This window comes from Adiantum capillus-veneris, chromosome 20 (assembly GCF_014529385.1).
Source record: "Adiantum capillus-veneris isolate H3 chromosome 20, ASM1452938v2, whole genome shotgun sequence".
NCBI lineage: Eukaryota > Viridiplantae > Streptophyta > Polypodiopsida > Polypodiales > Pteridaceae > Adiantum > Adiantum capillus-veneris.
Window position 1 is genome coordinate 28,662,135 of NC_140950.1, and position 20,583 is coordinate 28,682,717.

At 44.6% G+C, this 20,583-nt stretch overlaps 1 protein-coding gene and 1 pseudogene across 1 annotated transcript in view; both read right to left on the reverse strand.

Moving 5' to 3' along the window:
- MGT10 (magnesium (Mg) transporter 10) overlaps positions 1-18,014 on the reverse strand; it is a 34,688-nt gene extending 16,674 nt beyond the window's left edge. Inside the window, exon 1 of the mRNA XM_086492248.1 lies at positions 17,288-18,014. Within this exon, the coding sequence (XP_086348374.1) occupies positions 17,288-17,923 (636 nt within the window). The 5' untranslated portion in view covers positions 17,924-18,014. The remainder of the gene's footprint in view (positions 1-17,287) is intronic.
- On the reverse strand, positions 15,644-16,799 carry LOC147432288 (uncharacterized; annotated as a pseudogene).
- Positions 18,015-20,583: the final 2,569 nt, after the last annotated feature.

Below are 20,583 nucleotides of genomic sequence, written 5' to 3' on the forward strand. Positions count from 1 at the left end.
TCTCAAGAAAAGCATAAGAAAGCTGCAGACAAGCACAGGAGGAATCTCGACTTAACAGTCGGACAGTTAGTCTTACTCAAGTTTGAGAAGGCAAGACTTAAGAAACAAGCGTCTCATAAGGGGAAGGTGGTAAAACTTTCTACCCGTTATTATGGGCCGTTTAAGATCACTGAGCGAGTGAATGATGTCACCTTCCGATTAGAGCTACCGCCTAATTGGAGGATCCATAATGCTTTCCATGTCAGTTTACTCCGGCCGTATGTGGGACCGCCTCCGAGCCAACCTAGTGCTGAGGAACCTCTTGAGGTTGAGGAAACAGAAGAAATACTCCAACCGGAGCACATAGTAAGTCATCAGGAGCGGTCTCTCAAATCCGGAAAGATAACACGGAAGTATTTGGTTAAGTTTAAGAACTATTCGAATCTAGATGCTCAGTGGATGACGCAGGAAGAATTAGCAGCTTATCCCGAGATACTGGAGGTATATGTCCAAGCACTACAGTTCAGGTCAACTGTTTCGAAGCCAGAGGGATGTTGCTAATTGGACTATTTTCTTAATTTTTTTAATGATTAATCTCTTTTTCTAGGATATTTTATTGTGTACACTAAGAGCTGTTAAAAGATTGTAGCTACAGGAAGTGTCATCAAGAACGGACAACTCTAATGTGTCATTTGATGGGTGACAGTAAACATCGCGAAGGAGTTTCCGTAAGTTCGGTGGAAAGGGCCGGGTTACGAGTGCCCCTGATGCGTCACATGATGGGTGACGGGTGCATCAGTAAGGGGGCATCCCGTAGGCTAAGGAGGAAATCCGAACTGAGTAAGAAAATACGCGTAAGAACGCAAGCACAAGAAGAAAGATGGGTTCAATGAAGCTTTTTACGAAAAGCAGGAACAGTCGCGGAAGGGCAGATGTTTTCCCGCGAGGAGTCTGTGTCTGCATTGCATCTGTGTCGTATCCTGCACCCGGGGACGCCTGGAATATGTTCGTGTAGCATTGTTTTCACTAACTAAGTGAGTTTTTAAAATTTGAACAGGTTCACACTTTATTTTATAAAGTGGCCGGTCACTTTTAAGTGACCAGCCCTTTTTATTAATAAAATAAAGCAAGGCTCTGAAAAACCAGCGCTAAAAACCTATGCATGGACTAAATCTGCGATCTCTCTCTCTCCTCTCTCTAAAAAGCGCCAGCACTAGCGATCTCTCTCTCTCATCTCTCTAGGGCGCAAAAGTTCTACTTTTTCGGTTCTATTCCCGCCGGGTGCCATGCCCTATATAAGGGCAGCAAGCGTTCCAGTTTGAGGACACGCCAAAAGCAGCAGAGTGCTAGCGTTGGGATTCTGGAGCACGTGTTGGCGACGGAAATTGCAAGTGTTCGTGTGACGACTGAGTACGGAGGTCGCTTTTCCGAGTAAGGAGCGACAGGTATACAGTGTTGATACGCATTGAGAATTGTTGCTTTGTATGGTTTGTCTTGCAAGAATCTCCCGTCTTACGGGAAAGTATGGCTTCACGCCTAAGTCTCTTACGGGAAAGTACGGCTTCGCGTCTAAGTCCCTTACGGGAAGGAACGGCTTTGTGCCCAAGCCCTTTACGAGAAAGCACGACCTTCGGGTCTAAGATTACAGAACGGAGGGGTTTCCTCTGGTTCTCGTGTTTGTATAAGAATTCTCCCTGAATAAAGAATACTCTTAACGGGGGGGGGACCAGCCCATCTTCTGGTCCCCAATACTGTGTCGATCTTCTCCCTTCTCTCATGTTTGCAAAGTATTATATTTTTCAGATTTCTGAGTGCTCGTGTACGCTCCCGTTTTGTGACATCAGGCCTCATGGGGTGGTAGACATCCACGCTATACTTTTACACCAGAGACTGACTCGGTCTATGCAGAGGAGATACGTAGGCTTTTATGCACATCAGAGCCAGTATACACAGTGGAGGAGATCACATCTATGCTGATAGTGACATTACATGGGGCAGCGACAGAGGCATACCCACACACTCAGCCTGGTCAGAGACGTCGTTCTGGGCACATGCCTCAGAACAGCTGGTATGATGAGGAGTGTCGACAGAGTAGAGCTCAGATACAGTGCGAGCTTACATTGGGAGTGATCACCTATAGTGTAACAGACTTGGACACTCCAAGTCAAGAATCAACCGCGACAACACCAAATAACCGCTTCAAAACAATTCACAGATCACAATAGATTTGCACTGGCCCGGCGGAGTTCCGTGCCTAGAGATATTGGCCCCAAAGACTGGCACCCCTTTCGGTATTTCTTTTTATATTAATCAATCATCAAAGTACAAAAGAGCGGTTAGGGTTTCACTCTCAGACTCTGCGTCCAGATGCCCTGAGAAGTGAGGCCCTCACCACTAATTTAAAGGTTACAAGGGATGCCCAAACGCAGAGCCCCAAAAGCTTCAAATCAAAAGCAATTGCTCTCTCTCTCTCACAGAGAGTCAAAACATGAAAGCAAAAGCATTCTCTCTCTCTTTCTCATTTAAGTAGAGAAAAAGCGAAATTTGCGTCGCTCATCATTTTCCACCCAAAAAAATAAATAAATAAATAAATTTCAGCCTCCGCGATTTCCGAAAATTAGGGTTTTTGGCAGAAATTAGGGTTTCTGTTGTCCGCCACGTCATCACTTTGTGACATAACCCCCTCTTGAAAGCATTGTAATCGACCGCGATTACGCCTGCAAAACCGACAAAAGCCATAAACCGTCTTAGGAGACACTGACTGTTAGTACCTACGTACTAGGGGCACACATCTAGCACATGTACAAAATCGACAGTCACATCACAGGACATCACATGACATTCAACATTCATTCGGATCTTAGACCATGATTTATCGGCAATGTAGCTAGCAATCGCATCTAGGTCCAATCGGGACCTCATCGATGTCCGATTGACTAACCCCTATTGCAACCATGTCTATTCGAGATCAATCAGACCAAAATGCTGCAGTCATTTCGGCTATCAGTTCCTCCACTCACAAGAAGTCAAGAACAAATCAGTATCATAATGAAGAATTCCATTTCATAAAGTCATCCAGTAGAATATTGTCAGCTCTCAATATCCCTGAAGCTCAAAGAGACATCAGTGACTTTAGTATCAAAATCGAGGCATCTGTTGACAAAGGAGTGGAGTGACTCCCCTCTTGTGCATCCCACTGCACCAAATCTCCAGCCAAGCTGAATTCTGGGTTCCGTTTGGAGTAGACTATGCTAAACCAAAACATCGAGGTAAAGTTTCACAATCCGAGGAGTATCTGCTAGGTCCTCCTCCTCCATCCACTTCGCATCAAATGCAGGAAAGTTCTTGAACTTAACCAAGAACCGCCTTCGGACTTTACCTTTCTTCGTATCATTATGTGCCAAAATCTGTTCACGAACAAGGATCTCCTCGTTTTCTTCCACTTTGGGTTGCTCATCAGGCTCCCCATCATCAGGCACATCACCCTTAACAGGTTTCAAGAGACTCACATGCAATGCATTGTGAATCCTCCAAGTATCTGGCAGTTTCAATCGGAAGGAGACATCATTTATCTTGTCAGTAATCTGGAAAGGTCCGTAGTATCACATACTAAGCTTTGGAAAAAGCCTCTCCTTTCCCTTTTTCTTTCTTAGGCGTGCCTTCTCAAAAGTAAGAGCACCCAATCATCCTCCTTCAGTTTCCAGTCACGACGATGGCGATCCGCTGCCTTTTTCTGTCGTTCTTGAGACTCCTGCAAAGTCTCGCGAACCTTGGCAAAAGCCGTATCCAAATCTCGCGAATATTCATCCGCTTCAAATTTCTAATCTTTCGTGCTCAGGAAGGATGGAACCTTCGCAACAGTTTCAACAATCTCACATGGCGTCTTCCCCGTCGAAGTGTGTATCGTGTTATTGTAGGCAAATTCCACCAAAGGTAAGTTCTTTTCCCATTGAGTCTTCTGATGCGAGATATAAGACTTCAATAAATCTAAAATCACTGAATTGGCAATCTCAGATTGCCCGTCAGTCTGCAAGTGGAACGATGACGAGAACTGCAACCGCGTGCCAATGTTCTCCCAAATTGCCTTCCAAAACAAACTCATAAATCTAGAGTCTCTGTCGGAGACAATCGTCTCAGGCGTGCCATGTAATCGGAAAATCATCGTGATCATTCTGTATTCTCGGGAGATCAAAAAAAATGAAATCCATTTCAATATTTTCCCAGGGGCGGGTGGGTATGGGTAAAGGCTGTAACAATCCCTGTGCCTTATGCCTGTCAAACTTGACCTTCTGGCATACCAAGCAACTGCGCACAAACTCTTCCACATCCTTCTTCAGTCTCTGCCAAAAGAAATCTCTCTCTACCCCTTTCATGGTGGTAGCAATGCCGCGGTGACCAGTAAAAGGTGGACAGTGGCAATCAGTCATAACCTTTTCCCTCAACGGCTGTGTAACGCACAACATAGTCTTTTTCATCAAGTAGCCTTCTCGAAGGGAGTATCCAGCTACTGTCTCCCCATCCCGTATCCGTGTGAAAATATCTGCAAAATCTGTATCTGTGGCACACTGATCGACCATATCCTCGAAGCTCCTATGATGTATCGCAGAAATAGCCAGAACCAACGGTTTTCGAGACAAAGCATCTGCCACCACATTCTTCTGTCCCTGCACATGGACAATCTGGAAGTGGAACTGTGACAAGATGTTCACCCACCGCATCTGCTTTTCCGAAAGCTGCTTCTGTGACAAGAAGTAGCGCAAACTCTGATAGTCTGTAAAGACAGTAAAATCCGCTCCGAGTAGGTAATGCCGCCACTGAGTAAGAGCGTGGATAACCGCCAAAAGCTCTTTCCCATAGATCTGTGCTGTCATCTCCGGCCTAGAGAACAAACGGCTCTCGTAAGCTATGACATGGCCTTCTTGCATCAAGACCGTACCCAGACTACGACCACAAGCATCACAAAATACTTCAAATGACTTCTGCAAGTCCGGCAAAGTCAAATATGGTCCTGTAGTGAATTTCTCTTTCAATGTCTGAAAGACAGTCACCTCTGTGGGTCCCCACGAAAAAGGTACTCCTTTCTGTGTCAAGGTATGCAAAGGGGAAGCAACCTCTGCAAACTTTCGTATGAACCGCCTGTAGTACGAACACAGTCCCAAGAAGCTTCTAACTTCATGGACATTCCTCAAATCGGGCAAATCACGGATAGTCTCTATCTTGGCCGGGTTCATTTGCACTCCTGCTGTTGACACAATGTGTCCCAAAAAATGTATCTCTGGTAGGAAAAATTCACTTTTCTTAGCATTAATCACTAATGTGTGATCTCGTAATGCCTGAAAGACTTGAAGCAGATGATCTCTGTGTTCTGCCTCATTCTTGGAGAAAACAATGATGTCGAAGAAAGTGCCAACAAATAGCCTGTACTCTCGAAAAATCCTATCCATCATCCGGTTAAATGTCGCAGGAGCATTGGTTAAGCCAAAAGGCATCACCAAAAACTCAAATAACCCAAAAGTCGTCCGAAAAGCTGTCTTGTAGACATCTCCTGGCGCTATCCTGATCTAATGATATCCACTCTTCAAGTCAATCCTGCTAAAGCACGACGATCCTTGTAACCTGTCGAGTATATCATCGATCCTAGGAATCGGAAATCTGTTCTTGATGGTGATTTCGTTGAGAGTGCTATAATCGATGCACATTCTCCAAGATCCGTCTTTCTTCAAAACCAACAACACTGGAGAGCAATACAGTGAAGTACTAGGCTGGACAAGACCCTTTTCCAAGAGGTCTTTCACTGAGTTCATAATCTTTTCATTCTGTACTCGGCTCACACGATAAGGTGGCCGATTCGGTGGCGTGCTTCCAGATATCATATCAATGGTATGATCTTCAGGCCCTCTCAAAAGCAATCGGCATGAGCGTGGAGAAAAAAATCTTGGCGTTCTTTTCTTCAGGTCAAAACATATTCAACTTTTATCCATCCTTCAGTTCTCCCAAAAGAATGAGTGAGAAAACTGAAGTTCATCAAGTACAATCTCTAAGCCCTTCATTTATCAAAGTCGCTTTCTCGGCCCGGTAGTCAACCACAGCGTAGTTCTTGTGGTACCAAGGGATCCCGAGTAGAACGTCACTCACGTGCCCTGAACACCCCTGTCATTGCAAACGAAGTTTGCCAATGCTCGGTGTAATGGCAACATCCCATCCAGGTGCCAGTCAAACTACCTCCGCCTGTGGCGTCAGTCTGTCGGGCGTAGTTCCAAATCGAGCCGCCAATTCCAAGTGAAAAGAAGTTAGCCTTGGCTCCTTCAAAAGAGCTTCCTGATCCTTCACTTTGCCCCGAAAGCGGCAAAGTTTGTACTTTCATTCATTAGATTCGGTGCAGGTCCCACGCCATGTGGTACCAGTTCTGCTTTTCTATATGCCTTTTCTGCCACATTCCTCAGCTGCTCTCGAACTCTCAGACCTGTCGTCGTCTTTATCATTCTGTTCTTTCTGTGCCTTATCAGGGCACTTTGTGGAAATATGTCTATGTTCCCCGCATCCAAAGCACTTCCCCTCTCTGATGAAGCGAGCTCTCTCCTCAGGAGTAAGCTTGGGTCGTGCATCCTTTTTTTTCTCTGGGTTGCTCTTTTTCATTCTACTTTCATTCCCAAAAGTCTGTTCGGCTCGTTGTGTCATGGCCTCATCTGTGGGGTAGGTCAGACTGCCAGAGTGAATGGCAAAGCCCCGCTTCGCATGACTCATCAACTCCTGAACAGAAGCTGACTTCTGTTCCAAGCAGTGATTTCGGATCTCTGTAGGTAGACCCAAGGTAAACCGCTCAATCTATTCTCTGAACGAGATCTTCTTGAATGAAGAGGTGGGTAGAAAAGAGCTCCAGAATCTTTCACCATAAGAATTCACTGTATCGCTCTTGGTCATCCGGAGATGGTTCCAAGCAGCTCGTACATCTCGTTCATATTCTTGAGTCAACCAAGAAGAAATAAAAAGCCTCTTGAATTTCAGCCATGTAACTGGCACAGTCTTGCTTAATAGAAGCGTCGACCACCAAGTATGAGCATTCCCCTTAAAGTAAGAGGCAGCTCTCCGAATCTTAGAGTGCTCTGAATAGCGTCCTCCCGCGAAAGCGATGTCAAACTGCTGTATAAAAGACAAAGCCTTCGAAGCATCTGAGTATCCTGAAAAGTATCAAACTTGATCGAGTGGCCACCTTCCTTAAACTCTCGGACTTTCTTGCTTTTATCTTCGAGAAAGTCATACTGGTTGGCTTTGTAAAAATTCTTCTTGTTCGCATAAAACTTTCCGTCATCGGAATCTGAGCTGTCTGTAGACGAGTCCTCAGTAGAACTGTCTGTCTCTGGGCGAGATTTAGCCTTCTTTGCCTTTCTCTTGCCCTTTCCAAAGCGTTGCTTCTTGCTTCGCTTTTTACCTTTTCTGTCTTCTTCGCTCGAATCCGAGGAGCTAGAAGAACTGTCAGAAAAAGAAGAAGAAGAACTGGGTAGGTCTTCAAACTTGACGCGCTTCTTCAATTTCTTTGCCTTGTCAAATGTCGACCGACGACCCAAATATCCCGGGAAGTCAGTGCCTTTCTTCTGCTTTTTGCCGTGCTTTTTGGCTTTCTTTTGCGTGTCAAAAAGCTGAGCAATCCGTGCATCAACCACGTTCTCCAGTTCCTTCTCCGTATATTTCTTGGAGGTAGAAGGTTTCTTGAGAGCGGGTTTCAGGAGTGGTGTTGTGGTTCTCTGCCACTCCATCTGCACCTCTTCCAAAGAGGTCTGGTTCATATATTTTGCCATCTTCGGATCCTTGGCAAAATTGAGCATCATCTTTGTTGCATCGCCGATCAGCTGGTGATGCTCTATCTCTTGCCGCTCCGCCTAAGTAGGCCAAGGCGGGCCATACTCTCTGCCTGAATCTTCGTTGTGATCCCAGCCCGCATCTCCAGATGCAGAAGGAGTCGACTGATCATTGCCTAAAGCCATAGGTGCCGCGGAAAAAAAATTCGGGGATCGGATTTCCCGTAGAAGAGAAATCGGCCGTGCTCTGATACCACTGTAACAGACTTGGACACTCCAAGTCAAGAATCAACCGCGATAGCACCAAATAACCGCTTCAAAACAATTCACAGATCACAATAGATTTGCACTGGCCCGGCGGAGTTCCGTGCCTAGAGATATTGGCCCCAAAGACTGGCGCCCCTTTCGGTATTTCTTTTTATATTAATCAATCATCAAAGTACAAAAGAGCGGTTAGGGTTTCACTCTCAGACTCTGCGTCCAGATGCCCTGAGAAGTGAGGCCCTCACCACTAATTTAAAGGTTACAAGGGATGCCCAAAAGCAGAGCCCCAAAAGCTTCAAATCAAAAGCAATTGCTCTCTATCTCTCACAGAGAGTCAAAACATGAAAGCAAAAGTATTCTCTCTCTCTTTCTCATTTAAGTAGAGAAAAAAGCGAAATTTGCGTCGCTCATCATTTTCCCAAAAAAAAAAAATCTTTTTTTTTAAATATCAGCCTCCGCGATTTCCGGAAATTAGGGTTTTTGGCAAAAATTAGGGTTTGCAGGACTTTTAGGGTTTCTGGCAGAAATTAGGGTTTTTGTTGTCCGCCACGTCATCACTTTGTGATATATAGACAGTCTCGTATTGCTACACGATGACTAGTGCGACGGAAGAAGCGAGCCTTCTTGGTCCAGATGGAGCAAGATTTATATCAGCTCTTCCTTAGTAGAGATTCAGGAGAGGCTTGGCGTCTATTCCATGAGCAGTCTCCCCCACCAGTGATTACTTCTATAGAGATATGGGGGCAGTATGCAGCATCTTTATACACTGTACCTGGACAACCACCACTACCAAATCCACCACAGCCATGTCCGGCTACGAGCACCTTCTTTACCACTGAGATGGTAAAGGAGGCCATTGACAGGATGAAGACCAAACGGGCACAGGATCATGAGGGTTTGGTAGCAGAGCACATTATACATGCTGGGGATTTGTTGGCAGAGATGCTTGCACGGTTATTCAACCGTGTCATGTGTGAGGGCTTCCCTGAGTCTTGGAGATTATCTACTATTGTACCTATCTTTAAGACAGGAGACCCCACAGTGCCGGGGAATTACTGTACTATCATGGTAGGACACACATTGGCACGTTTATATGCATCCATCCTTGAGCATAGGCTGAGCAGTTGGGCAGAGATTATGGGCATACGAGCACCTGGGCAGGCTGGTTTCAGGAGGGGTTTCTCCACACTAGATCATGTCTTTACACTCAGAGCTATCATTGAGGAGGGTCGAGCACATGGTAGACGGATATACTACAGCTTTGTGGATTTCCGCAAAGCTTTTGACACAGTACCGAGGGCCAGATTGATGCGTCGACTTATAGAATTGGGGGTACCCACAGAGCTGATATGGGGGATTATGGCATTGTACAGTTCAGTGATGGGCCATGTACGCACATCAGAGGGGATATCTGACATAGTTCACTCCACTATCGGAGTGAAACAGGGATGCCCACTGTCCTCTACTTTATTTGGTATGTATGTTGATGAGGTCTCTGATTATATTGACATAGGAGGAGATAAGAGGTGCTCAGCTTGCTGGGACATGGATCCCTCTTTTATTATATGCTGACGATATCGTGTTGATATCAGACTCACCAGAGGGTATGCAGAGACATTTGGACGCATTGCATAGTTTTGCAAAGAATAGTGGATTGTCTGTCAACCTTGGTAAAACCAAGGTCATGGTATTTAATACTACGCCACAGTGGGTTAGGAGATCAGCACCTACTTTCACATATGGGCAAGACAATATGGAGTACACTGATGCATACACATATCTTGGGGTGGTCTTTAGTGGACCGAGGTTCACACTAAAAGTGGCAGCAGACACTAGATTGACTCGTGCCTATGCAGCCCTAGGCGGTTTAGAGAGGATTTGTTCGCAGGTTCAGCTCCAGGAACCTCGAACAAAGCTATGGCTTTTCAACACTTTGGTAGCTTCAATTATGCACTACGGGTTTCAGGTTTGGGGGCCGTCTGTTGACAGTGCTGGATGGAGTAATATGGAGAGACCCTTGATATCTATGATTTTTGGGCTGATTAGAGCCAAGGCTCTCTCTCTCTCTCTCTCTCTCTCTCTCTCTCTCTCTCTCTCTCTCTCTCATTTTGGCCTTTTGAAGACGTTAATATAACATTTCATTTCTCTCTCTCTCATGGGTTTGGGACATGTACGCACCCCAGAGGGGATATCTGATTTAGTTCACTTCACCATTGGGGTGAAACAGGGTTGCCCATTGTCTCCTACTCTATTTGGTATGTATGTTGATGAGGTGTCTAATTACATTGACAGAGAGAGTGATAGAGGTGCCCAGCAAGCAGGGACGTGGATCCCATTGTTGTTATATGCTAATGATATTGTGTTGATCTCTAACTCACCAGAGGGTATGCAGCGACAGTTGGATGCATTACACACTTTTGTAGAGGATAGTGGATTGTCTGTAAACCTTGGTAAAACCAAGGTTATGGTGTTTAACACCACACCACAGTGGATCAGGAGATCAGCACCGACTTTCACGTATGGTCAGGAGATTGTAGAGTATACAGATGCATACACTTACCTTCCGGTTGTCTTCACTAGGCCGAGATTTTCTTTGGGGAGAGCGGCAGAGACTAGACTGACTAGAGCTTATGCGGTCTTGGGAGGCTTGGAGAGGATGTGTTCGCAGGTTCGGTTCCAGGAACCTCGGACAAAGTTATGGCTCTTTGATACTTTAGTAGCCTCAGCTATGTTGTATGCGGTGCAGATATGGGGACCTTCTATAGGCCAAGATGGTTGGAGACGTATGGAGAGACCCTTGGTATCTATGATCTCTCGACTAATTAGAGCCAAGGCCTCCGTACCCCACGCTATCATTCGAGCAGAGCTAGCTGCCCCTCCTATGGCGCTTACCAGATCAGTCTCCTTTGTGCACAGCTTGTGGGATACTACTAGAGACACATATGCTAGACTGGCCCTTGAGTCTTCCAGACAGTTAGCTCTTCAGGGGGACACTTCATGCTGGTATGCACACATGACATCATGGTTTCAGATGCATGGCTTCACCATGGACAGGCTGCCCCCTTTCCAGTACTCTCTTCATACACCCTCGATGTCTCTTACACGGGTGGATATTACTAGACTTCAGGACCTGATCCAGCTGGATACCAAGAGGACATGGATAGAGCCGCCACAGGAGTTGGGTACGAAGATGGCTTTCTATAGAGAGCATCTTCTCCACCTCACAGGAGATGGGTTTGTGATTCGACCCACCTACATGGATATACATATGTCTCATGGTTTGCGGTGTGCCATTGGTCAGATACGCACATCCTCACATCAGCAGGAGATTGAGACGGGTAGATTCAAAGGGATACCAGCAAACAACGGGATATGCCGCTTATGCCAGCTAGAGCCAGAGACAGAGCTACGTTACATATGTCATTGCACAGTGTATTATGAGATTAGGGGCCATTTCCATTGCTTAGTCACAGAGGGTTTCGGTCCTTTCTCTAGGGTCATGAGTTATGACGATCAGAGATGTCTTTGGCTATATCTACTTGAGTTACACAGATATAGAGACACTTTACTAAGGAGAGCTAGAGAGAGACAGTCCTAGAGATAGACTACAGATTTCTTTTCACTAGATACGGGACAGCCATAGGAGCAACCATCACTGCAGAGCTCGGACCACACTCATTCGACCACTACCGGCACTCTCATCGTCCGAGCACTGGAGCTACGGAGATCCAAACGGCCACGATTGAGGAGAGGGGCTACACAGCATCGACGGAGACTACAGTAGAGGATTTGAGCCATACTCTCTCGACATCCAGAGTGCATTTGAGGATGGATTCTAGTAGTAGTAGTATTTTTGTTCTAGTCTTTTTGTACCCAGACATGGTATCAGATTCACAATTTTGTAACAGTTTGGTCTCATAGGTCATTTTGGCCTTTTGAAGACGTTAATATAACATTTCATTTCTCCCCCTCTCTCTCTCTCTCTCTCTCTCTCTCTCTCTCTCTCTCTCTCTCTCTCTCTCTCTCTCTACACAGCATCAAGGCAACCACCTCTGCCGGACCCACTAGAGACATGCCCGAAGACATGTTCTTTCTTTACTGCCGAGAGGGTAAGGAAAGCCATTGACAGGATGAAGACAAGGAGAGCAAATGATCATGATGGTCTGGTAGCAGAGCACTTCATCCATGCCAAAGATATGCTTGCAGAGCTCCTGGCTATGATGTTTAATCGAGTATGAAGGCTTCCCGGAGACTTGGAGTATGTCTACGATTGTGCCTATTTTCAAGTCAAGCAATCCCATGATTCCCACGAATTATTGCACCATCATGGTTGGTCACACATTAGCTAGGTTGTATGCATCCGTTCTTGAGCAAGAGCTGAGTAGATGGGCAGAGCGAGAGGGCATAAGAGCACCAGGGCGAGCAGGTTTCAAGAGAGGTTTCTCCACTCTTGACCAGATTCTGACACTCAAAGCTATTATTGAGGAGGGTAGACACCATGGCAAGAGGATCTATTGTAGCTTTGTGGATTTCCACAAAGCTTTTGACACAGTGCCGAGAGCCAGACTTATACGCAGACTACAGGACATGGGTGTGCCTACAGAGCTGATATGGGTATTTTGGCTCTATACAAGACAGTGATGAGGCGGGTATGCACCACTGAGGGAATGTCTGACATGGTCCGCTCCACTATCGTAGTAAAGCAGGGATGCCCCCTATCCTCGACTCTTTTTGGGATGTATGTGGATGAGTTTTTGGACTATGTAGAGCGTTAGAGAGACAAGGGGGCTCAGCTAGCAAGGACATGGATTCCGATGTTACTATATGCTGATGATATTGTGCTGATTTCTAACTCTCCAGAGGGGATGCAGCGTCATTTGGATGCTCTGCATATATTTGCTCGTGATAGTGTATTGTCTGTCAATCTGGGGAAAACCAAGGTTATGGTGTTCAACACCACACCACAGTGGGTCAGGAGGTTGGCACCCACATTTACGTATGGCTAGGAGACTGTGGAGTACACAGATGCATATACTTATCTTGGGGTAGTCTGCAATGGACTGGTGTTTTCACTAAGGAGAGCATCAATTTTAGGAACCGTGAACAAAGCTCTGGCTTTTTGACACTCTAGTGACTCCAGCTATGCTCTATGGAGTTCAAGTATGGGGACCCTCAGTAGACCATCACGGGAGATCTGGCAACACAAATGGATGGAGATGTATGGAGAGGCCTCTGGTCTCTATGATCGCTCGGATGATTCGGGCTAAGGCCTCAGTACCACATGAGATTATCCAAGCCAAGCTAGCCCCCCCCCCCCTCGTGATGGAGGCATTGACTAGATCAGTATCCTTTATGCACGGTCTATGGGATCTCCCCAAGGACAGATACGCTCGGCTTGCCTTGGAGTCATCTCGACAACTAGCTCTACAAGGCGATCCAGCATGTTCGTATGGACATATGACAGCATGGTTTCAATCGCATGGTCTCAACATGGATAGGTTACCTCCGCTTCAATACTCCCTAGATGCACCCTCCTGTCTCTCACACGGACAGAGATCACCAGACTCATACGCCTGGATCTGATTCAGCTAGATACCAAGAGCACATGCATACAGCCGACACAAGAGTTGAGCACGAAGATGGCCTTCTACAGAGAGCATCTTCTCCAACTCACGGTGGAAAAAATGTGTTCACAGATTCAGTTTCAAGAGCCTCGGACGAAGCTTTGGCTTATTGACACTCTGGTGGCTTCTGCATTGCTGTATGGAGTTTAGATATGGAGGCCTTCTGTGGAACATCATGGGAGGAGGGGTCGCACTGATGGATGGGAAGGCATGGAGAAGCCTTTGGTCTCTACGATCGCACGGCTTATTAGAGCCAAGGCTTCAGTACCACATGACATTATTCGAGCAAAGCTAGTTACTACCCCCCCACTAGTGGTTGGGGTGCCTACCAAATCATTCTCCTTTATACACCGTCTATGGGACCTCCCTAGAGATAGATATGCCCGCTTAGCACGAGTCCTCTCGACAATTAGCTATGCAAGGAGATACGACATGCTGGTATGGGGAGATGGCATCATGGTTTGAGTTACATGGACAGATTGCGCCCCTTCCAGTACTGATTGGATGCCCCCTCTTTGACTCTTACACAGTTCGAGATCACCTGGCTCATCCACCAGGACCTAATTCAGCTGAATACAAGGAGGACTTGGATACAGCCGACACAGGAGTTGGGCACGAAGATGGCTTTCTATAGAGAGCGTCTTCTCCAACTCACTAAGGATGGTTTTGTGATGAGGCCCAAATACATGGACACCCACTTATCTCATGGGATATGGTGTGCTATTGGCCAGATACGCACATCCTCACACCAGTCTCGACCCGGCAAATATAGCGAAGTATCAGCAAACGCCAAGACATGTCCCTTATGTCACATGGAGTCTGAGACAAAGTTGCACTACATATGCCATTGCCCAGTTTACTATGAGATACGAGGCAACTTCCATTGCCTGGTTAGAGAGGGCTTTGGACCGCTTTCTAGAGTCATGGGATATGAGGACCAGAGATGTCTGGGATTGTTCTTGCTTGAGCTACGTAGACATAGAGAGAGCTTGATTAGAGGAGAGGCTAACTAGTCTCAGAGACGGATAACGCACTTCTTTAGAAAGGACACTGGGCAGCCAAAAGAGCAACCACTCCAGCAGAGCTCACATTCTCCTCACACCAGAGGCACGCTGACTCATGGAGCGACCGAGCTAGGGAGATCCAAACGCCCACGGCTGAGGAGGACTACACAGTATCGACAGAGGCTACATCATAGGATTCGGGTCACCCTGGCCTGACATGCACGACACCCGGTCAGACTACTGACCATGGAGGAGATTGATGAGATCCGCCAGCGACCGATGATGGACCTCTTGTGATCCAGAGGATTGAATACCCTGTCCGCTCTTGTATCAGCCCTTGTATCACTCCTATATCAGCTCTTGTATCAGCATCAGCCTTGTACCAGCTATTATATCAGCCCTCACTCACCACATCCACCCACCTACTCATAGTCCCCACTCATACCCCCTACATTCAGTAGTTAGGGTTTTCTATAGTATCCTTTTTCAGTAACTTTTCTTTATTTTGGTACCCAGACATTGTATTAAATTATATTATGTTATAACTTTGTGGTCTCATAGGTCATTTTTGGCCTTTTGAAGACATTAATATATATATACCTTCATAAGTTCAGAATAGTCTAAACTCACGAATTATAAGAGGGAATAAGGGAATAAAGCACTCATAAAGCTATAAAAGCAAAAGACACAAGAAAAGAAAAGAAAAACAAAAACAAACAAACAAACAAACTAAATCACTTTGTTTGCTACGAAACAAAACTAGATACAACAAAACATTATTAACTTAAAAACGTTTTTAGAAAAGGCATGTGTAAAATAAGTTGATGCAACTTACTTGGCTTATAACAAGAACTCAACTTTAAGCAAAAAAAGATAAGACATCTTAAAAATTAATCCTAGAAATCAAACTTCACACAACAACTTCTAACGGAACACATTCTTGAGTCCTCAGGTAAGCTAAATATGAAATCGAAAAATGAATACTACTACAAACCTACAAAGAGCAAAGAACCAAACTTGACAATATGTGATCTCAACTTCACTGCTTGTCCAACCAGGAAGAATAATTTTATCACCTTTATCATGACAACAGCTATGACATCCGTACTCACGTCGTCAGTGCCCAAGAGTAGGTGCAGGTTTATATAGAGGTCGTTCATGCTTTGAACGTACTCTACAAAACCAACGAGCTGAGTTTCTATCACCCTCCGGAAGTGATGGGCATACTCAACCATGATAAAGGCTAGCATTTGTCAAGCTATAGTAAAAATACTAGAAGCGCTAAAGATCAAAACAACAACATAAGGTGTTATTAAGTCAAACAATAAGTGGGTTTTTTAGCTCCCCACCTCTATTGAATTTACTATTGATTATCTTGAACATTCCAAAGGAAGAAACATTAAAAATAAACTTACTACGATGCAAAAATGAACGAGCATTTTTCATGATTCTTTTGAATGAGTATCCTTTTTCAACTAGTAAAGAAATAAGATGACAAGATTGAACAACAAAAGCAGATTTACTAGAACAAAGACGAGAAAATCTAAATAGTTGAGAGCAAATGACACCGTACTTAGCTAAAAGAGAAATGTGAGACATACGGATGATATTTAGATTGGCATATTCTGGTTCAAGGCGCTTATCATAGATATCTACTTCTAATCCCAAGGGAGCCTGAAAAACCTTAAGGTCTAAAAAAGCACAACAATCACTATTTGTGGTACAGTTAAGTTCACAAAACTCCTAGGGATAAATTTCTCCGCCTACAAAACTCGAATTCAAGTACATAAAATCTTGAAAAGAAGGAACGTCAGGGACAAAAGGATCAGCTACAAAGCGTCTTACATTGCATAACTTGTGCAAAAATATTGGGCAAGTGTTAGCAAGGACGAGACGCTCCATAAAATCAAACTCATAAGTAAAAAGATAGAAATTTGTAAGAAAAACGGCACAATTGGTGCCCATAGGGATACCAATTGTTTGCGTGAAAAGAGAGTCGTCGATGGTTATATATAAATTGTCCAAAAGAAAATCTAACCAAGATATGATGTCAATGTCATCTACAATCTTGGTGAATCTCTTTCTTCCTTTGTCTACATCTACATTCTTACTTTTCAACCATAAGAAGTCAAAGTTCAAAGCTGACTTTTCTACTAGCAATGCCTTGTATCTATCGTTCTGAAGCTTGTACGCAAAAACTTTTGAAATAAGAGACTTAACTCTAAATTTAAGGTCCTCCAAATTTAGCTTCGTGTATAGCGTTGTAAAGTCAAAAGTTTGGAGACATAAAGAAGAAGATTTATGGCTTCTTGAAGAGTTCAAAAACTTTAAAACAAGAATCACACCTATTGAATCATTTAAAATCCAACTTGAATCGATACGTACGTCTGCTTCCTTTAGCATATTTTTCCACAATTCATTTACGCTAGGTAAAATGGCTTAAAAACAATAACTAAGCCATTTGGAAACCTCGGTCGAGGAGGTGTTACAAGAAGCAACTATAAATCTAGTCTTTTCATCTCTCTCTCTCTCTCTCTCTCTCTCTCTCTGTGTGTGTGTGTGTGTGTGTGTGTGTGTGTGTGTGTGTGGGGATAAGAGATCTTTACGTACCAGCCATTACCTCATAAATTGGCTCCTTTACTGGTAAGGGAGAAGCTTCGTTTGAAGAAGCAAAATTAGAATTTAGATTGCCATTCTGCTCATTTTTCTCGATTCCTACAATTTCATCACTGATCATTTGATTGCTAAGCCTGCTTTTCGCAGAGTCAGCCACCTGCTCGCTTTCATCAGAATCTCCATCTCCACACAATGCATTTCCTGGTTCTTGAGAGTACATTGTGTCTTCCAGATAATTAAAAGCGGTGGGTTCACTGAGTGAAGAGCCATGCTCTGCAGAGCAATGACACAACCGATCTCTTGGTTTCGATGACCACAGGTGGGTGGAAGTAACCACGTTGACTGCATGCAGCGAATGTACAAACTTTAGCAGAGATGCCACTGCAACAAATGATCCATTCTCTTTAAATGTGCATCCGTTCGCTCTTGGCCAGTCCTGGCACGAGTGAGAGTCAGAAAGTTGAAGAGCCAAGCAAGAGATCTGTAGATGATGAGGGCTATGGCGTTCAAGGTGCTCTATCAGGAGCCTGGCATTCCTGTGGTTGTCGAAGTCGCAGAAACGAGCGGGGCTGCGAGGGCACAGCAGAGATGAAGAAGCCCAGCTCGACTTGAAAGAAGCAGAGAATAGGGCTCGCTCCATTGCTGCTGCGTCCTCTGCTATGCCTCCGCGGGCTAGCTAAAGGATAACAGCGTCGCCATCAACACTCGTGACTCACTTTGAAATTCAACAAGTTTGTAAAACTCAAATCTCTCGAGTGGTACACTAGTGGATCCACAGCAACCTTCCATACGGTACGGGACAACCTTCCATACGGTACGGGAAGATGTGGCCACAGATTAAACTTGGAAGTTGGGAGTGGGCCATTAGTGTAACTAGTATGACCGGCAGTCTTGGTCATGAATAGTAATAGCGAAATTAAGAGAATTAAAGTGAGATTTTTGTGAAATCACTTTGAGATTATAAAGGGTGAACTTAATTGATGTTAGCAACATGAACATAGTACTTAATTAACTTGGCATGAATAATACTTTTACAAAAGAGAGAGTTTTAGAGAACATGACAATAGTTGAGGACCATATTTACTTGGAGTTGGTCTCCCCTCCAAAAACGGGTGTTTTTATTATAGATTCTCCCATCAAGAGAGACTTGTTACAATACAATCTTTGTGTTCTTTGTGACTTTGGTGATGCTATGAAGATGACGCTTTATGCATCACGAGCACAACATAAACTTTGCAAAAAGCATTAACTATTCCAAACCTAAGTCCCAAGGCATCAAACACCTTCGAAGGTGGAGAGAGCTAGCGGGGAATTGGGGTAGGGAAGAGGAAGAAGAATCATTCATAGGAGAAAGAAAGAGTTCCTCACTTGTCACCACTCTTCTTGCTTAGCATAGCATAATAGCATAGTAATAAAAATGAAGAAGATGGCAAGCTTAAGCATTGAAGAATGGCTCTTGGTTGGATTTGCATTCCATCACCAAGAGTGTTGGTGTACGCTCTCCACTTCTCAACAAACTTGTAGAAAGAGATGGAGCTCTTGCTCTTTGCACTCCACACAATGAGAGAATGTGTGTGTGTGTGTGTGTGGGAGAGTATAACCCCCTCTCATGCTTGGTCCACACCTCTCTCTCTCTCTCTCTCTCTCTCTCTCTCGTATTATTTTATTATTTCGTTTGGACATGTGTCCTCTTTTTCTTCTTTGAGAGAAAGAACTTAATTATAGATTTTTATGTATCTAAATTCTCATTGGACCCCTTTAAAACCTATCCAATAGCATTAATCACATCATGAGAACCACATGTGGACGATCATTTGAACATGTGTCTTTTATGCTTATTAAGTCATTTGGTTGAACTGAATACTTCAAGGGCTTAGTCAATCAAGCAAGCATGTGTCTTTTATGTAGATTCAAACAAGACGAAGGTATCATGCTCCCTTATCTTTCCCAAAGCATAGGAGAGGAATGAGCCGTTGCAATGAGTATCCTCTTTTGGAGCTTCAACCGTGGAAGCTCTAGGAGTGTCATGGTGTACATTTCTTTTGGGGCAAGAACAATAACCATGTCCTTGCTCCTCACACTTAAAGCATTTATGGTCTTTTTGAAAAGCCTCTAATTCTTTGGGAGAGGGCTTATTTTTACCTTTGTAAGCTCCTTTCTCCTTGGCCTTGTTGTTGTTGGTGTTGATGTTGCCTTGGGAAGATTGCTCTTCCCTTTAGCTTCATTTCGATCCTTGTTTTCCATGGGCTTGAAATTTCTTCTCGCCCCTTGTTGGAAATTGACCCTTGAAGCAACCATAGTGTGGTGGATCACTTCGGTGATAGTGCTAGGCCGTTGTGAGTTGACATACTCGGCCATTTCATGAGGTAATCCCACACAAAATTGTTGTTTTTATTCGGTGAAGTCTATCCTTTGAAAGACTGTAGCTTTGAGATGTAAATCCCAAAACTTGTCTACATATTTGTGACTAGACTCGTTGAAGAGTAGCTTCAAACTTCGCCATGCAGTGAGCACTTTGTCCTTGGCATCGCTTGCAAGGAATTGCTTCATGATGGAACTCGTAGAGTTTTCCATGTCCTTGGGGCTTCGCCGCCACGAAGGCTAGCCCATCATTGACGAGCAGATTTTTGGAAGTGCATAGCTACATGGAGTAGCTTGGACGACTCCGTGAAGCCCTCGTCTCCAAAGGCCGCACCAAATTATTGAATGAAGGTCAATACTTTGTCGGTGGCACCAAAGGTGCCATCATAGGTAAGAAAAGAGATACTCTTTTCTCCCTCTTTGAATTTCTTGAGCTTTTGGGACCTTCGCCATACATGTTAAGCTTTGCAATGTCCTCTACTCTTGTATTCTCTAGGAGAATAACTATTGCTTTTGTTAGAAGAGGAGGAAGGTAAAGAAGAAGGATAAGAGAGTGACCTCTTTCTTGTCTTTTTCTTCCTTTGTTTCCTCTCTTCCCTTTTGGAGTGACAAGGAGAAGGACTATGGGTTGACCGTTTCCTCTTGGGAGGAGTTGGCGATAGTCTAAACCGCCGTCTTCATGGAGCCACATCTTTAGAAGAACTTAGGAATTCACTTCTTTTTCGTTCTTTGGATTCCTCCTCTCTTATGGGAGAGAGTCTTCTTTTGGGAGTCTCATCAAGAGACCTCCTAAACTCTCTCTCCTCTTGGAGAGGAAGGGAAATAAGCACAAAGTTGTTGGGTAACTTCGGCTTGCAAAGTAGAGTTGCACATAGCTTGATGCAACCTAGTAAAAGATAATTGATAAACATGGGGGCATCATCATTAGCACCTTCATGT